The 25,043-nt window shown below is 42.2% G+C and overlaps 9 protein-coding genes across 9 annotated transcripts; 5 read left to right on the top strand and 4 right to left on the bottom strand.

Annotated features, from left to right (window-relative positions):
• Nucleotides 1-499: 499 nt before the first annotated feature.
• On the top strand, nucleotides 500-910 carry C922_03286 (histone H3; the record flags this gene model as incomplete). Its single annotated transcript, XM_008818878.1, has 1 exon — nucleotides 500-910. The coding sequence occupies one exon, from the start codon at nucleotides 500-502 to the stop codon at nucleotides 908-910; it is 411 nt and encodes a 136-aa protein (XP_008817100.1).
• Nucleotides 911-1,612: 702 nt separating this feature from the next.
• On the bottom strand, nucleotides 1,613-2,214 carry C922_03287 (hypothetical protein; the record flags this gene model as incomplete). Its single annotated transcript, XM_008818879.1, has 2 exons — nucleotides 1,613-1,883; nucleotides 2,114-2,214. 2 exons carry the CDS (start codon nucleotides 2,212-2,214, stop codon nucleotides 1,613-1,615), a joined length of 372 nt encoding a protein of 123 aa, XP_008817101.1.
• Nucleotides 2,215-5,305: 3,091 nt separating this feature from the next.
• On the top strand, nucleotides 5,306-5,603 carry C922_03288 (hypothetical protein; the record flags this gene model as incomplete). Its single annotated transcript, XM_008818880.1, has 2 exons — nucleotides 5,306-5,328; nucleotides 5,471-5,603. The coding sequence occupies 2 exons, from the start codon at nucleotides 5,306-5,308 to the stop codon at nucleotides 5,601-5,603; spliced, it is 156 nt and encodes a 51-aa protein (XP_008817102.1).
• A 1,356-nt stretch (nucleotides 5,604-6,959) lies between these two features.
• C922_03289 (transketolase) lies at nucleotides 6,960-8,975 on the top strand (the record flags this gene model as incomplete). Its single annotated transcript, XM_008818881.1, has 1 exon — nucleotides 6,960-8,975. One exon carries the CDS (start codon nucleotides 6,960-6,962, stop codon nucleotides 8,973-8,975), a length of 2,016 nt encoding a protein of 671 aa, XP_008817103.1.
• Nucleotides 8,976-9,957: 982 nt separating this feature from the next.
• Nucleotides 9,958-13,854, bottom strand: C922_03290 (hypothetical protein; the record flags this gene model as incomplete). Its single annotated transcript, XM_008818882.1, has 1 exon — nucleotides 9,958-13,854. The coding sequence occupies one exon, from the start codon at nucleotides 13,852-13,854 to the stop codon at nucleotides 9,958-9,960; it is 3,897 nt and encodes a 1,298-aa protein (XP_008817104.1).
• A 2,292-nt stretch (nucleotides 13,855-16,146) lies between these two features.
• On the bottom strand, nucleotides 16,147-17,535 carry C922_03291 (hypothetical protein; the record flags this gene model as incomplete). Its single annotated transcript, XM_008818883.1, has 3 exons — nucleotides 16,147-16,283; nucleotides 16,560-17,123; nucleotides 17,379-17,535. The coding sequence occupies 3 exons, from the start codon at nucleotides 17,533-17,535 to the stop codon at nucleotides 16,147-16,149; spliced, it is 858 nt and encodes a 285-aa protein (XP_008817105.1).
• A 1,948-nt stretch (nucleotides 17,536-19,483) lies between these two features.
• On the bottom strand, nucleotides 19,484-19,750 carry C922_03292 (hypothetical protein; the record flags this gene model as incomplete). The annotated part of the gene is made up of 1 exon (XM_008818884.1): nucleotides 19,484-19,750. The coding sequence occupies one exon, from the start codon at nucleotides 19,748-19,750 to the stop codon at nucleotides 19,484-19,486; it is 267 nt and encodes an 88-aa protein (XP_008817106.1).
• Nucleotides 19,751-20,823: 1,073 nt separating this feature from the next.
• On the top strand, nucleotides 20,824-21,796 carry C922_03293 (hypothetical protein; the record flags this gene model as incomplete). Its single annotated transcript, XM_008818885.1, has 2 exons — nucleotides 20,824-21,043; nucleotides 21,273-21,796. The coding sequence occupies 2 exons, from the start codon at nucleotides 20,824-20,826 to the stop codon at nucleotides 21,794-21,796; spliced, it is 744 nt and encodes a 247-aa protein (XP_008817107.1).
• Nucleotides 21,797-23,516: 1,720 nt separating this feature from the next.
• On the top strand, nucleotides 23,517-24,713 carry C922_03294 (hypothetical protein; the record flags this gene model as incomplete). Its single annotated transcript, XM_008818886.1, has 3 exons — nucleotides 23,517-23,558; nucleotides 23,665-24,173; nucleotides 24,383-24,713. 3 exons carry the CDS (start codon nucleotides 23,517-23,519, stop codon nucleotides 24,711-24,713), a joined length of 882 nt encoding a protein of 293 aa, XP_008817108.1.
• Nucleotides 24,714-25,043: the final 330 nt, after the last annotated feature.

Below are 25,043 nucleotides of genomic sequence, written 5' to 3' on the forward strand. Positions count from 1 at the left end.
TAGCAAAATGCAATAATGCGACAAAGCTCGACAAAGTGAGAAGCGAAAACGCCTCCCTCCTCCATTTGAACACTTCCACAACCCACTTTCAGAAAAGAGCACTTATACCGCACGCAGATAAACGTACACTTTGCAATATTATATATTTACATGTGCGCAAATTAAACATTTCCAAAAAATCAAAAAAGGAAAAAAATCGTCCAAAACGCTCACCATAAAATTGGGATACATCGTATAATACGCCTTTATATACTCTTCTTTTTTTACTGAGAAATATTTTTTTTTTCTTCTTTTACCCATCCTTTTGACATACATATACGTTTTAAAATATACCAAAGAGATTTATTTTATTTCATTTTATTTTTATTTTATTTTCACTCATTTAAAATACACACACGCATCAGCACTTATAGCAATATACTGACTCGTATACTAATTATATACGCATACGTTTTTTTTTTCTCTCTTTTTGCTTAACTAAACTTATTTACTTGAAAAAATGGCACGAACAAAACAAACGGCAAGGAAATCAACCGCCGGTAAGGCCCCCAGGAAGCAGTTAGCCTCCAAGGCTGCGAGAAAGTCAGCTCCCATGTCTGCGGGTATTAAAAAACCCCACAGATATAGACCAGGAACTGTCGCCTTGAGAGAAATTAGAAGATACCAAAAGTCCACTGACCTTTTAATTAGAAAATTGCCATTCCAGAGATTGGTCAGAGAAATTGCACAGGACTACAAAACCGACTTGCGATTTCAGTCATCTGCAGTCATGGCTCTCCAAGAAGCAGCGGAAGCCTACTTAGTAGGACTCTTCGAAGATACCAACTTGTGTGCCATTCACGCCAAGAGAGTCACCATCATGCCAAAGGATATTCAGCTAGCCAGACGTATTCGTGGAGAAAGATCATAAGCGTGTGTACTCCGCTTAGATGACCACCACCACCACCCTGTGGTGTAGCACTCAAGAGATAAGCCCTCAAACCAGAACTGCTTTACTACTATATTGGTTTTATTTTTTTATAAAATGGGTACTCACCGACCATGTGTGTGTCTGCGTTGTCGGCGTCTGTAAGCGCGCTCGCGCGTTTATGCGCCCCCCTGTACGAGATCTACTCTTGTGGGTCCTCGTGCCAGAGGAAGGGGGGGCATCTCTGGTGAACCCCCGCATCCGCATCCCCCACACGTGTCCATTTATATAAACATATACATATGTGGGCACATCATCTGCATCCAATCCTGCTGCCCTTTTTTTTCTCATTATAGCATTCGTTTTACATGTACAATTTTAGTTTTTTTTTTTTTTCTTTTTTGCTAATTTTTAAGGCTTCACTAGAAGCCATTACCATAGCTGGGATAAACTTTAAAATTGGGAGCCCGCCTTTCGAGCCTGTTTCTCCCTTGGAAAAAAAAATAAAAAAGAAAGAAAAATACGCAGTTTGCACGTTCACTTATGTTGGTGAAAAAAAAAAAGTTTTTGGGAAATTTCTTCCCCTGTGCCCAGCGGTCAAACGGAAGCTGGTGATAAACGCCAGTGACGCTTTCGAAAAGTGAGCAAGTTGTATGCCGGTGCAACTGTTCGATGTCTCCCCGTCCCCCCAGAGTCTTCACACCATCACAGCTTACGTAGCAACGGATATTTCTTCAAATATTCCTTGACGGTCTCCTTATAATAGGGTTTCAGCGCCACAGCTGTTTGTATGTTTTCCGGCAACTCCGTCCAAATTTTATACTTCAAACATGCCTCCTCTAAAATGCTGCAAAGATTTTTTATTTCATTTGTGTCTTCGATCCGTAAGATGACCTTGTGCATGTTGTTTATTTTTTCCGCGCAGAGGTACTCCTTCACCACTTGGTCTTCCTGATTTTCGGCAATGACGGCAACGCTGTTACGGGTGGGGTGGGAGAAGCGTCTGCCATGTGTTTGCGCATTCATAAGCGAAGGCGTGCAGGTAAGTGGGCAACGGGCTAGGCATGGAGCCTTCCCTGTAGAACTCCCCAAGTACACATATTAGCAGCACAACAGACAAACAAGCATCCTCTCTAGCACTGAACAAACAGAGATACTTTTTTGAAACGCGCGGAAAAGGTTATCCCACTTGTGTGCAGAACTCACCACGCATGACATGCCTGGGCTATGACAGACCCCAGCGGCCATTTCTTATCCAATATTTCCTTGTTCACCAAAATGTACTGGACTATTGAGGTTTCCTGCATTGGATTCTATGCAAAGTTTGCTTTCGTTTTGTTTTGTTCTGTTTTGTTTTTCTCTGCTTTTTCTTCGCTTTCCTTTGCTTTCGTTTCCTTTTTTCTGTTTTTTATCCCTACTGCTTATATTTGCCTTTCGGATGGCAGAAGCGTCGAATGAGGAAAGCGCCAGCGGAGTGGTCCTGACCTGGAATGTCTGTAGGGGCCAAGCACGAGGTCTTTGGCTTACTGACCCGGTGATAGCTTTTTTGTGAATGGCCCCACGTAGCAGGTGAATTGCAAACACACAAAGAAAAAGAGGAGGGGGCGGAAAGGGAGGATTACTCTTCGCGTAGGCAGTTACGGAAGGAAAACAATCGAGGGTAGAACTGCTTCTCTTTTGTTAACATGTTTATACAAGTTTATGTGGGGAAGAAATAAAATCTGAACATGTCAGGCGATTTCTAACCCCGAAAAATTTACGTCGTTGCGAAAATGGGCAGGTAGAAAATGGGTTTGGCGTGTGCACACGGGTTCCTTGGTCAAAATTGTGTTGTTTTGTTGGAGAGTCTCTACTCAACGCGGTCTCTTTCTCCTTCGCTTTTTCCCATTTGCTCTACACAGAACGGGGAAGTGAAAGGTGCCAAGACTCAGGAGCCATATTAACCACACAAGCTGCTATTCCCAAAGTAGATGCGATCAGAACTCCTATTGGGAAGATACCACCTACCGCGGTGTTGTCAGTTTCGCCATGTAGCTTTTACGTTTAATTAATGTAGTCGTCCCATGTCAGTGGTGCAGGGCAGAGTCTGTAATCTCCCTTCTGCATAAGCCATAAGAATGGTCCGTTGGGTCATCCCCCGACATTGCTTCTCTCGTTTGCCTACTGGGATGACCCAATCATGTGTATGTTCGCATAAGCTCCCACTACACACAAACGTAGGTTTGCTTCTACAGCTCTGCTTGGGAAGCCGCTAAAGGTTCTATTTTTGTAACTACCCCCGATTCAAACCCCATGGGGGTAGGAAGAATGGAAAGAAAGGAAGAGAAGAAAGAAAGGAAGAGAAGAAAGAAGGAAGCACAGAAGGACAGAAGGAAGGAAGGGGAGGTGCAGGCCCCTCAAATGGTTCCAAAAAACCCTTTTGCGTCTTTCCCATTTCGTCACATGCGCCGTTTTCGCTACTTTTGAGCAACTTGGGTAAGGGAGATTCCACAACTCTAAAGAGGAAGAAGACGCGAACTGAGACCACGGTGGGTAGAGAAGCTCGTATGTTCTTTCCTCATGTGGGCCCCCCAGTTATTTCACGAAGACGTACCTTATGCACATTACTTTCTCTACATTTCTGCTAACTTGTCCGATAGGGAACTAGCATTGCCATCCCTTGGGGACTCTTATTTTTTTTAAAAAAAAGGGGGCTGTAAGAAAAAGGAGGGAAAATGGCAGCCACTCAGAGGAACGCCCCCAAGACGGTACGGAAAAATAATTTGCAAAAAATGCAAATGATGAAATTTTCTGACCTTCATAGTTACTCATAAGTGGGGTTCCACGTTGGAAGGAGCACTACAGTGATTCAATCTTATGGTAGAAATATGATCAGAAAAAAAAAAAAAAAAAGTAAAAGTAAAACTAAGAAGATCATCGTTCTGGTGAGATGTATCAGTTCACTTCAAAGAAAGGAGCTAAAATGTCAGTAGAACAAACGCGTTGTAAATTTGCTAACCCCATGCAAAATTCCCCCATCGAGATTTTCCTTGTCAGTCTTTTGTCTCAAGGTGGGTATGACCACCCTACGGGTTGGTCGTCGTGGATCTCCTTCCCTTTGACATTATCAGGCGAGAAAACCTCACAGTGGGGGGGAAGGACTACAGAGAGACACATCCGTGTAGAAGTCCCGCAGTACAAGAAGCGCATATGCTGATAAATGGGACGTTGTGCTTAGGAGTGTAAATTCTACACACTCGCCACCACTGTGTGTGTGTACCTCCCCACCTGGGTCACCAAAACAAGAACAACCAGTTTAGTACATATCAAAGTTGTACCTTCAAGTGGGAGAAAAATTTGGGCGAAATCTTTCCTCCAAAATGGGTGCTAATAGGTAACACCACGTGGGAAAACATTCTAGGAAGAACAGGTGGCAAATATGCCTCGCCTTGGGACGACCCCCTTCTACTTTACCAACGAGGCAAATAAACATGAACACGGAGGAATACGTATTTTACCCTCTGTTCAGGCTCTCTTCCCCCGCTGTTCTTATTCCTCATTCAATTTTCTTTCGTGTGCATTCCCATTGCTTCTGTTTTTTACTAAAATGGGTCATTACTATATGGGGGGGGAGCCCGTTCAAACGGAACAACAGGATTTATTACATATGTGCTGGCCTCACTCAGGTGAGCCCTCAGTGTTTTAAAAAGGAATCGAAAAAATGGGAACTCTGTATATTTTTCTTTATCCCTGTGCGTGGTGAGAAATGGGAACGGAATGTACAATTCTTCCAACCTCCGTCGTCACCGTGTCGGATGGCCCGCCTTTGGAACGCAGAAAAAATGTATACAACGTGAATTATCGAATGGGCCACGTCAATTTCGAGGAGTGAACCCCCATGCGTATGTAACAGTAAGATAAAAGAAAAATAATAAAATAAATAAAAGGAGAAACAAAAGGAGAAAAACTCGACGTGTTAAAAATGCGGCAAGTGTAGATAATCAAAAAGGAGAGAAGCAGAATGGTAACCTTTCGCTGAGTTAAATTGTATTCCCCGTGAGGACGTCCCACATTTTTTTTTTTTTTCAAAAATTGAAAGTTAAGCTTTTGCGTAACTACTGCTTTTCCTTTTCTTCTTCGTTTAAAATGCATACATTACGACGTACACTCGTCCACGGGAACAGCCAAAATGGTGAATAAGGATATCTGCTTACACGTACAAACAGATGCGTATGGATATTGACGCGCTTCGTACGTTTGCCGAACTGCCCCCTTTGCCACTCCACGCAACGTTTCCTGTATTCCCATTTTTCCAATTCTTCTACCAAGCGTGAGTGAAACTTTTATCATGGCTATGGGACATCATCTCATTACACAGTAAAACTGGAGCGTCCCACAACGAGGGGGGGGATGCAAAACATGCCATGCAACATACATGGGGTGTACGTGTATATGTGTGCTCAAATAAATGCAGTCCTGTACGGACATATTGTAAACACCTGTTGCATACAGGGGCTGCGCGTGCCCTGGCATTAAATACAAAAGCGTCAATCCAAACCGCTTCTTCTTCCATCCACTCTGCAGCATTATCGAAGTAAATTGCCTATCCGAAAACCACAGCAATATTTTGTACAAATGCTTGTCAAGCGATGAGTCTTTAAAGCAGAATGAAATGTACAAACGTGTGAACATATCGGGAAGTCTCATAAAAATGTAATGTGCGAAAGGGAATAAAAAATAAAAAAAAAGAGAAAGAGAAAGAGAGCGATCGAGGGAGCGATGGATGGAAAGGTAACAAAACTAAACGAAAGGAAAACCACATGGAAATTTCCTCCACGTCCCTTTTTTGCCACACTCCTGTTTAATTTTACTCGCCGTTTCCATGTGCTGCCCCTGTTGCTCGACTGCACAGCTGGGTGTATACCCACGTCGCCTGGAAACTCCCGGCATGTGCGGCGTAGTTATGCGTTCGACGTAGCCACATGCAGGGGCTATAAGTTTGTTTCCTTCCTTTCCTAATTGCTTCTTTATTTTCTTCTTTATTTGGTTCTTTATTTGCTTTTTTTCTGGCCTCTTCTTTTTTTTTTTTCTTTTTCTTGCCACGTGTACGGAAGTGCCATCTGCCAAGTGCACGGTGTACGAGACCTCAGCTCTACAAGCGCAAACCACCAAAGTACAAAAGAGTATCGTCGGTCCTACTTGCCTGTGCGTACATTTTGCGTCTAGTATGATATAGGCGTACGGCGCGGGGTTTTGCGCCGTTCAGTTTGTATTTTATTTTGCGTCATTGTGCGGCGCTTTGCTTCTCTTGGCATCGCTACTCTATGTTTCGCTTTGCTTCAGTTCGCTTCCTATTGCCTGACTGCACTTTGCTTGCCTTAATTTGCTTCTTTTCACCTGCTCCTGCAAGGTGTTTTTTCTATCTCTTTTTACTTTAACCATTTTTATGACTTTCCATTTTATTTTTTCTTTTCGTTTCCTCATACATTCTGCATTTGCCCCTACGGGGATGTGTAACGCAAGCGATACATTACGCAGAGCACTACGTCGGTATCTCGTATGCCGCGAGCAGGTGACGCGAAAAAAATTGACTACATGTTGCGTCATTTTTTGAAACGGGGAGAGCAAACCAAACCGCGCACGTATAGCGCCATTTGAGCTACACCACGTAAACACAGCACATATCTGTTTGGAAATTTTTTTAAATTCCCCCGATTATTTATTTCCGCAGAGAATTGCAGAGCAGCACGTGCGAGGACATAAGGTACAAATCAAAAAACATTTATGACTATTTGCATTTTTTTTTCAAAACCGTCGAAACGTTTGCCTGACGTGCGGTGAAAGGAATGCAGTCGGAAGGAGAAGCATCCAGGCACTTGAGGCATCCGAGCGGTCCAAATAGCCAAGCGGTAGAAACGGATTAGTTGTCGAGATACCCAAGCGGTCGAGACGGAGCGGTTGTCGAACAAACCAAGCGGTCGAGACGGAGCAGTTATCGAAATAGCAGAGCGGTCCAACTAGCCCAGTCGTCCAAGTGGCCAACCCCCCTTTCCGGCCGAGCATCGCCAGCACAATGAATGGAGAAATTGACCAGAAATGCATCAACGAAATTCGCATGCTGTCGGCGGAGCTGCCGTTGAAAGCTAATAGTGGGCACCAGGGAGCGCCCATCGGGTGTGCGCCCATAGCGCACATTCTGTGGGCCTACGTAATGAACTACTACAATGAGGACACGAACTGGATGAACCGGGACAGGTTTGTCCTCTCCAACGGGCACGCCAGTGCTCTCTTGTACACAATGCTATATTTAACCAAGCAAGGACTAACGATGGAAGATTTGAAGAATTTCAGGCAGCTGGAAAGTCTAACCCCAGGTCACCCAGAGAAACACATCACCAAAGGGGTGGAAGTAACAACGGGACCACTGGGACAAGGAGCATCAAACGCAGTTGGGATGGCCATCTGTGCACATAACTTAGCTGAGAAATACAACACAAAGGAGTTTCCCATTTTTGATAATTACATATATGCCATATGTGGTGATGGCTGCATGCAAGAGGGAGTATTCTGTGAAGCAGCTTCCCTTGCTGGACACCTCGGCCTAGGACGATTAATCCTTCTATATGATGACAACAAAATAACAATTGATGGGAACACCGATCTCTCATTTACCGAAAATATAGAGAAGAAATTTGAAGCGTTAAAATGGGAAGTTCGAAAAGTAGCAGATGGTAACACCGACTTTGAAGGCATATTGACGCAAATTGAGGAAGCGAAAAAAAACACGAAACAGCCGTCATTAATCATCGTGAAGACAGCTTGTGGGTACGGGACGAAGGTAGAGGGGACATGTAAATCTCACGGATTGGCATTAAAAGAAGAAGATTTAAAAAAAACGAAACTACTTTTTGGTTTAGACCCAGAGAAACAGTTCCACATTTCGGAGGAAGTAAAAAAGTTCTATGAAAATATCGTACAGAAGAAGAAAGAAAATTATCTCAAGTGGGAAAAAATGTTTTCCGATTTTACGATGCAGTACCCAGAGAAGGCACAAGAGATTGTCAGAAGATTCTCCAAGGAGCTTCCCCACAATTGGGCCCAAGTGTTACCAAAGTATACCACTGTGGATGTGCCTGGTGCGACTAGAAATCTGTCTGGAGTTGTCCTAAACTGTATTAATAAGATCCTACCCGAGTTGATTGGCGGAAGTGCTGACTTAACAGAGTCTAATTGCACCGCCTTGAAAGAAGAAAAAGACATCACCAGAGATTCCTTTGCAAATAAATACATACGGTATGGTGTAAGGGAACATGGGATGGTTGCAATCACCAATGGGATATATGCTTATGGAGGGTTTCAACCCTTCTGTGCAACTTTTCTCAATTTCTATACGTACGCATTTGGTGCGCTACGATTAGCCGCATTATCCCAGTATCACATTTTCTGTATAGCGACCCATGACTCAGTCGAATTGGGGGAAGATGGACCGACGCATCAACCTGTTGAGGTTTTGGCCTTACTTAGAGCGACTCCTAATCTGAATGTCATCAGACCAGCTGACGGGAATGAAGTGTCCGGTGCTTATTTGTGCCACTTTATGAACCCTAAAACTCCCACCGTTGTTGCCCTGTGCAGAAATAAAGTGCCCCATTTGAAGAACACCTCAGCGGAACAGGTACTAAAGGGGGCCTACATTCTGGAAGATTTCGAAAAGGCTACTGATAAGCAGAAGGTCATTTTGGCTGGATGCGGTTCGGAGCTGCATCTCTGCTTTGATGCGAAGAATATTCTAACCGAGAAGCACAATTTAAACGTCCGCATTGTCAGTTTCCCATCGTGGAATTTATTCAGACAGCAGTCGGAGGCGTACCAACACTCCGTGATGATGCACCACGATGCTAAGATTGTCAGATTCTACATAGAGCCTGCTTCCACCATCGGCTTCGACACCTACTTTAATGTCTACCTGGGCATCAACCAGTTTGGCTACTCGGCCCCGAAGAACAGAATATGGGAGCACCTGGGCTTCACCCCGGAGAATATCGTTTGCAAGGTGCTGGCCTTTATAAAGGCGCACATGCACCCATAGCGGTGGTTAGAACCCGTAGCAGCGGTAGAAGCCATGGCAGCGCGGACGCTACACGGAAGCAGAACCGGTGCACCCTTCGCGCAAGTGAGCCACCTTACCACATGCGGAAAATTGCGCCATGCAGTCCATCCCCCATATCATTTTATTTTTCAAAGTGCAAAAAATGCACAGTTCATTAACCCCACTTGAATTAACGCTTTCTTTTTAAAAAAAAAAAAGAAAAAAAAGAAAAGCTATCCATATTTGTTATGCTTGACATTACATAGAGCAGACGTGCATTCTTCCCCCCCATCCTGCTTTTAAGTAGTTACAAAAGTGGCCGAAAATGCCCTGCTACTTGCGCATGGGGGTGAATAGCTAAGAAAAAAATAAAACACTCAAAAACACTGTAGAACTATGTGTTAAAAGTATATTAAATGATAAAAAAAATAAAAGAGAGTAGAGTAGAATCATAAGCAAGCGTGCCATTTTGGATCGTGCCTTCTTGATGCTAGATTTCCAATATGCACTCTATTTTTTCACCAGTCCTTTCCGCTTAACGGTACTCTACAAGCTTCTCACCTTTCTGCCAAAGTCTATGCTATCGATGAAACTGTCTAATTTAATCACGTGGGCAGTCCACGGTGGGGGGGGGGGACCCTGGGAGGAAACTCCTAACGGTTAGCAGGCTAACATAGTAAAAGGGTTAACACCACGTACACGTAAAAAAGAAGAAGAAGAAGAAAAAAAGAAACGATAGCGAAACAATGTGTACAAATTGGGAGAGAAAAAGAATCGTGGTCTTTTGGAAGGTATGCATTCAATACACACAAATAGCAGCGTTGGAGTGGGTGGCCACTGGGCCTCACACGCGCATAGGCTTGCTGCGATCGCGCAGCGGACACGGGTGTGCGCTTTAACCCGTTTGGAACTGCACGTGGCTGCCCATGGGCTCCTCCCCATGAGTTGCTACCCTGGCGTGTTTGCCTCTCCATCACGGGAACTACCTTTTAAACAAAAAAACATGCCTCATGTGGTAGGTAAATACGCCCTGGGCGGTATTCACCTGGACGTTATCATTCTGCATATCCAGAACAGCTCCCTCCACGACCTTGTCCTCATCCACGACGAGCACTTGGTCGTTTATTTTGTTTGGCTTCAAAGGAATCACAGCATCGGACACGATGCTAAAGGACGCTTTCTCGGTTGCTATTTTTAGTATGGTATACAAGCTCTTCTTCATCACATCTGTGACTGTCCCAATTTCGTTGTAAAAGGGCCCCGGGGTAATAACCTTTATCATAATCCCTTTGACTAGCCAGAGTGGAGACACTTTCCCTTCATTGTTCTTGTCTCCATACGTGTCGAAGAAATTAGACACATTGGCAGAGCCAGAGTTGCTCACCCCGCCATTGATGCCAGCAGTGATTCCGCCAGTGATGCCACCATTGATACCACCACTGCCGCCTTTGACATCATCCCATTTTCCTATCCCCTTGGAGGTGCTATCTTTACCGCCTCTTCTCATGCTATCGTCATATCTTTGGTCGGCATTCAAATTGTGGGAAACCGGTCCTGTTTCGTACTGTCCATTGACGAATTCTTCCGCCGTGTTGTTCTTTCTGGTGACACTTTTCTTGCCATCCTCATTCACTCCTTCTTCCCTGCTATGTGATTCGTTAAAATTCATCGGATCAGTTGCTCGCCCATTGTGATGATTGTAGTTATAACTGGTGTTACCGTTTGGGTGATTTTCGTGTGACGTCCGGATCCATTTTCCTTCGAAGCTTTTCTGGTCATGGGGACGAAGCGAATCGTTCTCCACTCGAAAGCCCCCGCCGCTTTCATTCCTGCTGTGCGGCAATGGAGGGGGCGGGGGCTGGAGGCTGCTATTCGTTCCTTTCCACCTGTTCGGTTGGTTCCACGGCGCGGCGTTAGCGGCATTTGTGGCATCTGTACCATTTGCACCATGTGCAACGCCCGCGACTGGATCGTGGCCGGGGGCGTCCCCCCCAGGCGGGGGGTGACTTCCCTTCCAGGGTTCCTCATCGCAGTTGCCCCTGTACGAGCCGCCGTACGAGCCCCTGTGCCCATCGTTCCTGCCCCCTAACTCGTTTCTGCGCCAGTCGGCGCCCTTCCTCGCGCTTTCGCCGTAGAGCGACGACTCGTACCCGGTGCGGTCGTGTCTGGGGCTTCTGTCACTCCTGTTTCTCCACCTCGGGGACGTATCCATCCCTTCCCTTAGCCCGAGTGCCCCCCCTAGACCGTTGTTACCCGCCCGTTCGTTGTAATGATCCCTGAAGGAGTCGGCAATGGCGCATTCGCTTCTTTTCTGCCTTATGGTCTTCGGCTTGATCTTCAAGAGGAGAGTGAACTCGTCCCGTTCGGCATCTATGACATCTCCGAGGAGGCCCTTATAAACGCCACTTAATATTTTCACCGTTTTTCCAATGAAGGACTGGTACGTATTATTCCGTCTGGGGAGCATCATACTGCTGTTCGTCCTGAAGAGGTTATTATAAGTGACAATTTTTTTCTTTTCATTTTGGTTCCCCGTGAGGATGCAGTTCTCATTGTCCAGGACGACAAACCCGTTGTCCTCAATCTTCTTGTTAATTTTAGCAAACACTTTATTCTTCCAGATATAGTTCACCACGGCAATTTTATTTTTGTGAATCCCTCGGACGACCTGTATGACATCTTTGGCCTGGATAATATTTCCATTCTCATCTTTGCACACTTGGCCCACCGCTGATCGTTTGGATGTGATGGTTCCAATGGTAGTGTGCAGAGTTGTGTTATGGCTTGTTAGGACACGAATGTGTTTATTCTTGTCGATGTATGTTAGTATGCCAATCTGCCTATCACTAAGTTCTATTAGGTCCCCGATGGAGAAGCCGTTAAGGGAGTTTATTCCACCGAGCCCTTCACTGGTGCTATGCTGACAGGCAGAGAGGTCTTGGATGGAAGAACGAAATTCGGTATTCAAAGAAGGAGAAAAGATAAGTGCAACATTTTCTTTATAATCGAGTAAAGAGATTAGTCCACTCTTCCCTTTATGAATTCCATTAATAACCGTCACGTTATCCCCCTCGAGGAAATACTTTGTCACATCACTTGGGAGGAACTTAAAATTTTTAGCCAAATTATCCGGGTTGATTGTTAACACATTATCACTCACATTTGATATGGTCCCTATGAGGTTATACAATTCTCCCTTCATGATTTTCACCCTCTCCCCCTTCTTAAACAGGTGTAGCGAGTTTTTATTAATAAAAGATTTGGTCACGTGGAGGTTAATGTCCTCCTCGTTGGTGTTATTTTTATTGAAGTCTCGAATTTCCGTCAAGGTAATGTTAGCATTTTCGGATAGGAGATATTTTATGTTCATTTTTTTTAACAGATATCCATTTTCTTCAAAAATATTGTTTTGATATTTTATCGTTCTTGGGTAAGGTCCATGTTCAATGACGCCTCCTATTTGTTCGATTTCGTCTCTATCAAATAGCTTTTTTAATGGTCTCTCTTTTTTTTTCTTCCTCTTAATTTGTAGCGCTTCGTCTAACATTTCGAGATGGTCATTTGGTGTTGGGGCACTTCTGCCATCTCCCACCCCCCCTGTGGGGATAATAGCCCTGCCGTGATTACTCAAATCGAACTTATCCGCCAAGTAGTACGACTCACTCTTCCCATTGTGTTCATCGAACGTGGATGAGCGTCCCTTACTCATGGAGGCAGTCAAACTTAAGCGGTAGTTTCCCTTCTTAAAATGGTTATACTTATCATACTGGATTCTTGGGATTAACCTAACGATGGCATAAATGCCCTTCTCGTGCACCTCAAATATCTGGCCTATATCATTCATGTAGACACCTCTCTTAATTCGCACATATTCATTTACCTTTGGGATGATAACTTTGGAGTGGCACATGGAAAAAATGGACGTTAGCTCCTGCACTGGTACAATGGTAATTTCATTTAGGTTAATAAATTTGAACCCAAAGAGGAACCTTTTTAACATATACAGGCTATCCGCCTCGACATAGATGTATCCTTTGAGATTGTCCGAGACGTACACCCCCTTAATGTTAAAATCGTTGTCTTTTAATTTCATATACTTGTAGTAAATTCCCATGGCTATATTTCTTTCCACTCCATTTTTGAACAATTTTATTAGCCACATTTTGGGGCTGTCAAATGTGGTCAGGCCTTCTCCTTCGTCGAAGTACTCGTCCTCATCTCCGGATATGTCCTCATCGGTTAGTGTCTCCCCATCCGTAAGGCTATCTTTTATTTCCTTCTCATTTTCGTACCGTTGCGATAGCTTGTTAATCGTCTGCGCTAGGTGATTCGTCCCACTCTTCATCTTCGTTTCGTACATTTTTTTCTTCTCCAACTTCTTCGCTTCTTCGTACTCTTCTACGTAGGAGCTGGCGTATTCTTCCTCCTCCTCATCGTCGCCCACTTGTGCCTCTGTGTCCAGAAAGGTTGACAGGTACCTCTTCTTTGACAGCTTCCTTTTCTTCAGCCCATTCCCCCCCTTGCGGCTTGCCTTTCTTTCTCTGTATTCCGCGTCTCCATCGTCGTCATCTCCGTCGCCTTCATCATCGTCCCCTTCATCATCGTCCCCTTCGTCTTCTTCTTCTTCATCATCATAATCATCCTCCTCCGCTTCGTTATCCACGTACGGAGTGGTATGGTTTTGCGCCTTTTTCCGTTTCTTGCGCGCTCCCCCTTTGATGGGGTCGTCATCAGCATGGTCATCAACATCGTCATCAGCGCCAGCCACAGTTTGCTCCTCCTCACGTCCCCCTTTGCGGGGGGAGCTTTCGCCTCCCTTTACTTCCTCCTCATCGTCATCGTTGAACAGTTCGTTTCCCTGAATGCTTGACTCGCTCATGTTGTTCCCCCGAGTGGAGCAGAAGGGAAAGCATGGGAAAGCAAAGCAAGGCAGTTGGGGTACGGTCCTCTGCTTGCTCACCGTTTTCCTTCCGGCCCGCTTTCAAAAATAGGTAGCCCTTTTCCCCCTTGCACTGTAAATATATGTACGTACGCTACGTTCTTCTCGTAAGGTCGCATACGGGGGGTGGCCGCCTAAATACGCTCCCGAAGCAGATCTGCAACGGGCTGTGTTATGTTTACCTTTTCGGAGGGGGCGCTCAAACTATGCAAACGAGTCAAAAGAATAAAAAGGGAACCTTAAAAAATTGCGCCTTTCCACGTTTGCAGAAGGTTCACGTGGCGAAGTTGCAAACGGGGAAGCAGTCAACTGGGTAGGCAGTTACGTGGGAAAATAATCACATAGGCCCGAAAAGGCGCAGCTTGGCAGGCACGAAATTGCGACGGAGGTGAATGCCAACATGGGCAATTTTCAACGAATGCGCAAATGGGCAAACGTCGCAAAGAAGTTGCGAATTTGCTGCGAGCTTACTGCGCCAACTTGGCCAATTTCGCGAAAAAAACGCCTTCAGCGCATGGCATATCACATGTAAAATTGTATACGCATATGTATTAATGCATATCTGCCCGTATATAAGGCCGAACGAATTGCATGCCAGGAGGTCCTCATCTCTGTTGCGCTCAATTTCTAGTCCAATGGAGCATATCATTTTTTTATTGCGGCGTTATGCCTTTTCTTAAAAAAAAAAAAAGAAAAAAAAAATCGGTTTAAATTTATCATTTTTTTTTCTCCCATTTTGTAACCCCTCATTTTTTATGCAACGTTTTTTATTTTTACTTTATTTTATCTTATTTTTTATTTTATTTTTTATTTCTTTTCTCTCCAGAGCGCGGGAAAACGAAGCAGCCCTTTGTTTTCTAAAAACGGGGGAGTCACAAAATGCGGTGTTTTTTTTTTGCAAGCCGTTTCACAAAGGGGGAATTGGTAACCCGGTGTGCGTCTAGTCACTTGTACACGATGGCCACATGTTGGTGTACGGGCTTATACAGGTGGATGCCCCGTGGTAAAGGTAACTCTCGTGTGACCGCATCGTGTGACAACACGCGGTGGAGCGTCCGGTACACATTGTCACCCCTTTCGGCCGTCTGATTGGACATAAAAAATACTTAAGGGACACGATAGTCTTAACAACATTTTTGCATCGCATTTAAAAAATTAAAAGATAAAAATTAAGGGTAATCATTAATGGGGGGAAATAAACCCCTGTGCGTTCTTCCCCATCCACACTGAGTGTTCCTTTGCCGAAAAAAGTGCCATAAAGGTTATAGCCGTGTGCGTATTTGGTTTCCTTACTGGAGTTGCGAAGTGGGCATCCCAACTGGGCCTTTACGCCAGGTACGTAAGTGAGGACGCACGGAAAAACGTTTATCCCTGGTGATACACCCCGACATGATCCCCCGTGTATGGCGTAACAGACGCGCAACTCAGATAGACAGAACAGCTTTGCCATGCAGAAGGGGCAAATACAAAAGTGTAGACCTGACTGTGCAGCTGCATGGCGGTGATGCTTCTTCCACATAATAACGTCATTTTTGTAACCCCTTCTCCATTGCAAGAGAAAAAAAGAAATATTTATTTCCTTTCGAATTTTCCCCTACCTTTATGCCTGGAGTTTATATAAGAAATGAAAAAAAAATAAAATAAAATACAAAAACGCTAATACGCTGCCACAGTAAAGTGTTAATTAAAAAATGGACCCTATTAAGAATATGAATAAGTTCGGTATTCTAATTCGAGGTAAGGAGGGGTTTTAAAAGCAGCACAAAAAAAAGGGGGGGAAGGGAAACGCGGGGAGCAAACATTTGGGGAGAACGCACATTTAAGGGAGGCGCTTTCAGCACAGTGCTTAGCAGCTCGGGGGGGGGAAATAAATAAATGCGAACCACGCGTTTGTCAAAGAAAAAACAAAGGGAAAACATGCATCAAGTGGTAGGTATGCGAATTGTTCAGGCACATACAATTCGACATGGAGGCGAACTTCGTGTGCATATAAGAATGGATACCGATGTCATGCATGCGCAAATAAACGGATAGTGGTGAGAGGTACGAAATTGTTTCGATGCATGCAGAACTGGGCGCATTGGTGATACCCCGAATGAGCCGTCCTAAATGGATGCTCTATTCGATTCCTTCAAACTGCAAGCAACGCGATGTTCCATGGGTCCCGTCCCGTCCGGTTCACATGGGCGCACCTCCCCTGAATGCTTAACCCAGTCCTCGGCGCAGATAGAACTATAAGCCAATCTCCTTATACTTATACTTTATGATTTTCTGAAAGAGCAACAGCAGGACGATAAACAGTATAGGGATGTAATACGTCTGCTTCACATCACTGGAGGATAGCATGCTGATGGTCTGGCCCACGGAAACTACAAAAAAGAAAGAAGAAATGGATAGCGGAACGTTATGATGGTACACAGGTTGGACACACAAGTGGGAAACACATGCGGGAGAACCGGGTTGATAGGCACAGATAGGCAAATCGAACACATGTGCCAAACGTGACACAAACACACGCGTATGTAGCCGAGCGAGGGATACACAAACCCAAGAGGGTCATCTGTATATGTAGGGGCAAAGCATGCATATATGTGTATACACACACTGACATGCAGACAGCCAATTTGGCACAAGTGCACACTTACCCAGGATAATGGTATTCGGCATGAGCCCTATGTACGTGGCCAACGAAAAGGGGATCGCAGGAAGGGACAGAGACGGTACCAAAATATTTATCAACACATTGGGAAATACAGGACTTAACCTTAAAATGGCAATGTAAAAAAACAAATCAAGTTTACTATTAACTCTCTTCTTTATCTGCTGATCAAATTTAGTAAGTGGCTTGCTAAAGAAATATTCTATCACAGTACGTCCATAGTACCTAAAAATAAAGTACGTCACCAGGGGAGAAATCGTGGAGAGTAGGGAACAATAAAATATGGAGAAAGCATAATTGTAAAAGGCCCCAATCAGTATAGTTATTATACTACCCGTCCCTGTCATCCACCATAAAAATAAGGGGAAGGCTTGATAAAAAGTATATATTAATGAGAGCAATATGAGTAATATAAAGCCATGTTCATTTTTGTAGGAAATTAAAGAGTCATATAGAATTTTAATTTTCCCTTTGCTGTTTAATGTTATGAGATCTTTAAAATTTTTTGGAATCAGCGTTTTTAGTTTCTGCTTGCTTTCTATGTTTAGGCCTACATGGAGGGGGGCGGTTGGGAACAAAAAATAAAATAAAATAAAAAGAAAAAAAAAGAAGACTGTTTCGTGAGGTGTTTGAGCTCAAGTGTTACTCCTTATAATGGTTACACTTCTGAACAAATGGAGGTGTAGGCTCCCGTGATGCGGTTTCTCACGCATGCGTGCGCGTATAGGCGTGTGTGTGTGTGTCTGTCCCTCTCTGCGCATCGCTTAACGCCGAGGCGGTGAACCCTTCCCCTCATTTGACTCACCCGGAATGAGATAAATATATATCGTAATCACCACTACGAAAGATACGAATGTTAAGGAGAGGTAAACCAGGTGTAACTTCAGTTCTTTGTTTTTTACTTTTGGGATGAATAATATATCAGTGTCGTCTGTCACATTTTGTGTTTCGTCCTTTTTCATCTTTGCGACTTGGATGGTCTAGTTAAAATTGCCTGTACGTTAATGCGATGCTGTAGGTGTGTGCGATGGGCACGGGCGGCGCGGAAGCAAGAGAGCACTACGGCACATAGGCACGTATACGCATATTATATACTCAGGCCTCTCATTTTATGCGTGTACGAAGATATAATCTCGTCCGCTGGTATGCGCACTTCAGCAGATATTGGCACAAGCACGCGAACTCCCACCTGTGAGCCCTCCCTCTCCCTTGGACCTTCCGCGCGGTTCCCCTCTTCTTTTCCTCTTCCTTTTATGGCCAGTCATGTACTTGCGCGACGCGGCCTTGTCCCATAAAATAATCACGTAAATCTTTCAAGTGAAGCAAGGTAAAAATATGCAGTTAAATAATTCGCTTAGCTGCTTTTATAAGGCATTTTCAATTTTTATCAGCTTGTAATGCAGAGAACTTCTTTTTTGCATATCATATGCAGGCAAATGTGCTTCGCTTAGTTAGCATATTATGTGAGTATCCTGTATATTGAGTAATTTTTTTTTTCTTTTTTTTTGCGCAAAATATTTTTTTTTCTTATGCCTTTCCAAAGTGTTGTGAGGTTACTAAGAAACCTGTGCGGCGCTGGTGCCAGTACAACAAAGGAATGAAAAAGTAGTGAAGGGCTACTTGTGCGGGTGCCATGAAAAAGTTGCATAATAATTTTTCGTCCCGGCAGCAACCCTGTTTTTTTTTTTGTTTTTTCGTTTTTGTGTTTTGCATTTTGGAATTTTTTTCCCTCCTCACCCCATTCATGGTGCCGCCATCTCACGCCTACTTCTCGTCTAGGTTAATCCTTGCTCCAGTTTGGGAGCATTGGACAATGGCACATGTTCGATCAAGCGGTGGTCTTTCCTAAGAGGAAGTTTGGCCCCTTTGCATTCCCTGGGATTTGGGGTCACTAAATTGTTGGGCGTGTGTCTGTGTATATGTCTGCATTCGCTCAGGTGTATATATTGGCCTGCCTTTTCCATTTTATATTTTTGTCTTCTCCCCCCACGCATGTCAACTGGTTTAGGCGACCATCTGTAGCTAGAAGGATTTGCATTTCTTGCGTGCATACGTACATTATGCTATATTGTACGTTTCTGTGTGTGTGTTCCTTTTTAAGCGATAAAGGCGTACTGCGACGCTTAATTACTGCCGAAGTGGGTCTCTTCCCATGGTTAGGCCTTTTTTCCCTTCCAAAAAATGGAACATGCTGCGCAATAGGATTGATGTCCTGGGTTATCCGCAGTTGTAGCTTAACATTATTAAAATTCAGAACGTTTTATTATTATTTTATTTTTTTTTTAATTTTGGCTGTTTATCACATAAGTAGATGATTTTTCAAAAGGCAAAAAAACAAATTATTCACAAATCCTAAAAAAAAGCAAGTCAAAAGCAACTTTGCCACGTAACAAAAACTCTCCATGTGCTTATACACTTAAGAGAACGTGTCTACATAGGTAAACATCCATTTATTTATAAACACATTGATTGGCACTTTCTTTTCAAACGTGCCATTCTCCATTTGAGCGAAATGTAAAATGGACTTGATAACCAAAAAAAAAAAAAGGAAAAAACAATGTGTACACCTTTGAACAGGACCCACGTTGTGTAATAGGCAAAAATGTGCAAATTGCGCATTACAAATATGTATAAATGGATATGTGAAATTGTTCCCCTCTTCTCAGTGCGCGATGCTGTAAAATAATTGTACAGAACACTTCCATTTTGTGAATATAAACTCCCCCTTTTTCTTTCAAAACGGTGTACCCGAATTACACCTTCTTGTTTGAAGAGGACCTCCGCTTCGCACAGATCTCTCATTCGCGCGTATCAACCAACGCGCAGCAGTTCTCCATGCATACGACTGTATTGTATATATATACACAACGCATACGAGTACTTTAAAATGGAAAAGTTGCAATTGCCGGTTCACCCAGCCTTTTCTTCCGAATCATCCCTAATGAAATAATCAAAGAGAGAAAATATTTTATTAAAAATGTAGTAATAATTTGTCCCTATGCAAATGCCGATTACTAGGCCTATGACTAGTCCGGTCGAAAACCCCCAAATGGATTTTGTTGCTTCCTTTTCTATTTCGTCCAATTCTTTTGATGCGAAGTAGTGGCTCAGGGACGCTCCGCCTAGGAATAACGCTGGTAGGTAAAATGCATTTCTCCTCACGAATCGTTTAGGCATATTTTTATTTTTTTATTTCTGCCAAGGTGGACGGGCGATCTTCGTCTTCTTCTTCGTCTTAGTGCAAGCAAACGCGGTGCGCAGGTGAAGCATACACAACATGTACATATGCAAATCTGTGTGTGTTCCTTCTCCGTTCGCTTGTGTGATCTTAACCCGTTCGGTAGTCTTCCCCTGCATTCATGCTTCAAACACATATAAGGGTAAAACAAGATGGCTTCACTTCAAATTCATAATTTGGGAAGGTATCCTAAACACTGCCCATGTATTACGGGTGCGTCTTTCTCCTCATAACAAGCTTAAAAAGAAAACATTATTTACCTTTATACATTTACATATATATTTCATGTTTATGTATGCACGTATGCATTATTCTCGTGGTCATTTAAAAAGGTTTAACTTGAAGGGAAAATGTGAATACAAAAAATTGTCCGTCCAAAGGAAAACGTTTTTTTTTTTTTTCTATTTCTTATTTTTAAAAATGCAAATTAATGTGCACATTTGTGTGGCGCAGATTATTTTTCAATTTACTATTCGAGAATTTACAATCATTTAAAATTTTACAGAACTGGTGCAATTTGCACCAGAAATGTGAATTACGAAAGAGAGCGATGAAGCGAACACGTGCCATGTAGCAAAATAGTGCTGAGGCGTTTGTGCCGGTGGGCTATGTGTATACTTACGCTTTTACCACGTTTTATTGTGGCGCTTTGCTTCTTTTTTTTTTCCAAAAAGCCAAACCCTTTGTTCTATTTTTTCCTATACCAAAATGTACGTAAATGAGCGGGCACAAATGCGTAAATACGCAAATACGCAAATATGCAAACATGCAAATATGCAAATACCCTAATACTCCTTTGTGTACGGTACAAATGGCAAAGTGAGAGGAGAGCCCACAAGATACCGGGAAAATGAAATAATTCGAACAAACATAAAAATTTGGATATTGAGGAATTTTTTTCTTTTTTTGCCCCTTTTTGCGAAAGAGGGGAACCCTTTTTTCCACGAACGGCGCATATAATGAAAGACCGCATAATTCACGAATTTAACTCCTTTTTGTACTCTCCGAAAAAATGCTCAGAACATGTATTATGCGCAGTCATCCCATTCGTAAAGTCACTAAAAGAAACATCTACACAGGAAACAGTAAGCAGATATCACCCAGGGACATTTCCAACTTAGTATTATGTAAAGCACAACCCCAGTCGCAACCACAGCCGCATTCACCATTTGAACTTACATTTCTCAGTCAAAAAAAATTCTTCGGAGTAAAAAGAGTTGTTCAGAAAAGAAGTAAGGCTAATTTGAATGCAGCTTGAAAAATATGTCTGCATATTACGCAATGTAACGTCTGTGACAAACATGTGTTTAACTTCTACGCTTTAAACGTTTCAGTTAAAGCGGAAGGGAAAATGCAAAGTTGAACAGCCGTCTGTTTTGACGTGCATGTCTCTCTACGCATCATTCGAGTATGTACATGTGTGTGTAACTTCTCTTCCCCCCCTACGCAAACATTTCTCAGAGTATATGCTAAAATTAATACAACCACACCAGGAAAAGTTTGACGCGGAAAAATACAAAAGCTTTTTGGAAAAGGAAAACCTACGTGAAAAAATTGACATAAACAACATCAACTTAGACAATGAAAAGGAAGTTGAATTATTTGAAAATTATTTACTAAATTATAAATACAACAGAAGGGAAGTTGAAAAGAATGCACCCTTGCCATTGTCCCTGTTGTCATCTTCCTTCATAAGAAGAACCATTTACTCTAACAGGGAACACGTTTTAAAGAATTTAAAAAACATTAACTGGAAAAAGTATTGTTGCAATGTCAAAGGTGTGAGGTGGCATGCTAGTGGGGCATGGCGCGTCTACTTCTGTAAAAGAAATTACCAGCATAATTTTTTTGTCAAGTGTGACTGCTATTTTCGAGTAAGTATTTACGGTTTTGAAAAAAGCAAAGAACTCGCCGTTCGGTATAGGAAAAGGTTGGAATTTGAGTACCTATTGCTCATGAAGCGCTGGAAGGAAATCGAAATGTAATACGAAAAAGAGAAAAACAAAATGAAAACCAAAATGAAAACGAAAAAATGATGAAAGAGCAAAACAGCACTAAAATTATTATAGCTGATTAAACCTCCAGCTAGCCAAATTTTTGCAATTTTTTTTTTCTTTTTAACGTTCATGTAAATATGTGCAGCCATCCTACATGTTCATAATTTTTTTCAAATTTTGTCACTTATTCAGGGAAAATGCTAAAAAAAGAAAAATGATAAAAGAGTTCAAAAAGAATAACCAGAACTTTGATCAGGAAGAAGATAGCGAACAAAATGACGACGAGGGGTACTACAAGGAAGATTCAAAACGTCAAGACGTAAACTATTAAGTGGGTACACGGAAGTATAGTTGGTGGAACTTGAAAGATAATGTGCAAATAATATTATGAGAAAAGAGTTAGCTTCTTTTATCACTAAATTGGCTTCTAACTTTAGTTGTGCGCTTTCCTTATGTGCTAATTCGATTGGTCATCTTGTGTGTTAACCTGGTTGTTAACCATGAACAATGTGTTTCTTCTTCTTAGACACGTTTATAAACAAAATTTGCTTTTTTTTAATTATACACTTTTTAATTCATTTAGAAATTCATTAAATTAACCTTTGCATAATAACTGAATTAGTATACATATAATTTGCCTCCTTTTTTGGCCCACTTTAAGGTGTAATTTAAACTGCAAAAGGTTTAGATGGTCTTTTTTTTCCCATATGCGCAAAAACGGTTATATACATGCAATGAAGTTCACAAAATATAAAATAGTAGAGTTTTTATTCCTTTCCCCTCATCCCCTAAATGAAGCTTCCGCAAAAGGTTTTACGAAACGCAAAATTGCTAAAAAAAATTTTGAGCACATATAGGCATGTTTACATTTTGTTCTTTTTTTCCTTCCCGCCCCTGTAAAATTGCCGCTCGGATGTTATCAACAAATTGTAAAAAAATAAGAAAATCATTTTAGCCTTTTTGAAAATGTTGCAAATGAATGCAGCAAAAAAGGTTATGCATTACTTCTTTTCACCTTTGTTGCACTTTAATAGTTTCATTATTTTTTTTTTTTTCTTGAAAAATAGCACGTCGTTAATTTCACGCAGTTAAAAAATACCGAACAAGAATGCGTAGAGTGAGAAACCGTTCTAACGTTGACACATCGTCAATTAAAAACATTCATTTAATGAAAAGAAACTGTAACGAGATCAAAATAAAAACACAAAACGACGAGCGTGTAAAAATATAATTCCCCCTTTTGCTCTATTTTATTTTATCTCTGTAGAATAACTAAATTGTGCTCCTTTTTTTTTCACGCAAACTTTTCCTTAATCCCAGGCGCAGAAACATTACTCCATTTGACAAATTAAGCCGTTTATATTTTCCGTAGCTTCCATACGCCCCATATTACTTTTTTTTTTTTTTTTTTTTGAGACAGAGTCTTGTTGAGTTGCCCAGGCTGGAGTGCAGTGGTGCTGGAGTGCCTTTTTGGTACCTTCGAACGCGAATACTTGCAAACCTATGTGGAACATGTGCATATTTATGTAAACGCAGGTATATTCCCCAAAGAAAAAAATAAATACCTTTTTACATTGGAAACTTATACCATTCTGCAGAGAGAGCAAAAAAGGATACGTTACTTTACACCAGATATACTTCACCAAGTGGGATTTACCCTTTTGAATAAATTCCCCCTAAATGTTACGTTGACTATACTTTATAAATTATGGTAAACATTAGAAAGAGAGAACAAAAGATGGCTACAACGGTCAGTCTTGCTGAGCCATCTTTCCATCCGTCCCCTCCGTGTGGTCCATTTTTCATTTTCACCTGACAACACACCGAATATATATCTCCTTTTCTCTCCCCGTCAGTTGCGGCTAAACAATGCAAGACTTTTTTTCAAAAGTAAAATTCGATTAAGTGGCGGCAAACAGCATCCCAAGTGGGTTGTAAAGGACAAAGAAAAGTATAACATATACACGTATGATAATTCCTATTATGGAGAAAATTTCAGATACAACAATTTTATCCTACATTTAAGATCATACAAGTACTACATTGACTACATAGTAGAGAACATTTACAGATCTGTTAAAAATTGTGGAAAATGTTTCTTTAATCCTCTGAAAAATATTATATTAAAACACAACCCAGATATTCGTTACCAGTTAGTAGCTCTTATGGCTTTTTTCGGAACCACGTCAGCCATAACATGGTACCACAATGGCATTTACCAGAACATTATTGACGTAACAAACATGTTAGAGTTAGGAGTAGTAGATGACATGAAGGACAACAGTTTTTTCGACACGCAGAGCGAAATGCAGAGCAAAAATATCGATGATTATAGTAAGGACCATGAAAGATTGACCGATTTGTGGTAGGTTTCGTTTGCACTAGATTTACGTGTTGGGGGCTTTCTCCGTTGCTTCCTCTGTGGTTTCCTGGGTGGCCTCGTTTGTCCATGCGTGTATGCCATGGTGCATCCCTCGTGTGAATAAATTCTTACCCGTTCACGCCATCAGAAATGATGTGCAATTTTTGTGCAAATGTATGCCCATGTTTTACCCCTCTTGCCTCCATGATTAGGGAAAGGGCACTGAAGGACGCGACGCAGAAAAATAGCTTTGATCGACTGTGTAGCTACTTGGTCATAGAGGATGGAGAACCCATAGTTAACTTTAAGCCCAAGCATATCTGGAGATATAACATGATTCCCTATGGTGAAAATAACCCAGACACGAAGACGTTTGAAATTCCGGCACACGAGAAGCCCTTTAGATCCTTTGCATTAAACTTTACATATAATAATCTGTCAGGAAATTGGGGAGATTACATTGACAGAAGAGACAACAAGGGATCTTTGCTAAGACCGTCAAGGTACATGTTCACAGATGTAATAATACCTGCCACAAAATAGTTTTAAAAACAATTGAGTTGCGAAGTCGCGTGTGTGTACAACGGGGCATGCGTGCGCTGCACATTTGTGACGAACACCGCACACATGAAACATACACTACACATGTGTGTACACGTGTACGCCTTTTTTTGATAAATAGAAAAAATTATTATTTTGAAAAGGATATAAAAAAAAAAATTATGTCATGTGCAAAATGAATTTGCTTTAATTCGTTCATTTAACGAAAATTAAAAAAAATCGAGTTAAATTAACCACGATATGTACACGGTTAAAAGGTCGAATGGGGTACGAATGAGATTACTATAAAAATCAGTTCGGGGGGGGTGCAAA

The sequence above is a fragment of the Plasmodium inui genome, assembly GCF_000524495.1.
Source record: "Plasmodium inui San Antonio 1 unplaced genomic scaffold supercont1.13, whole genome shotgun sequence".
NCBI lineage: Eukaryota > Apicomplexa > Aconoidasida > Haemosporida > Plasmodiidae > Plasmodium > Plasmodium inui.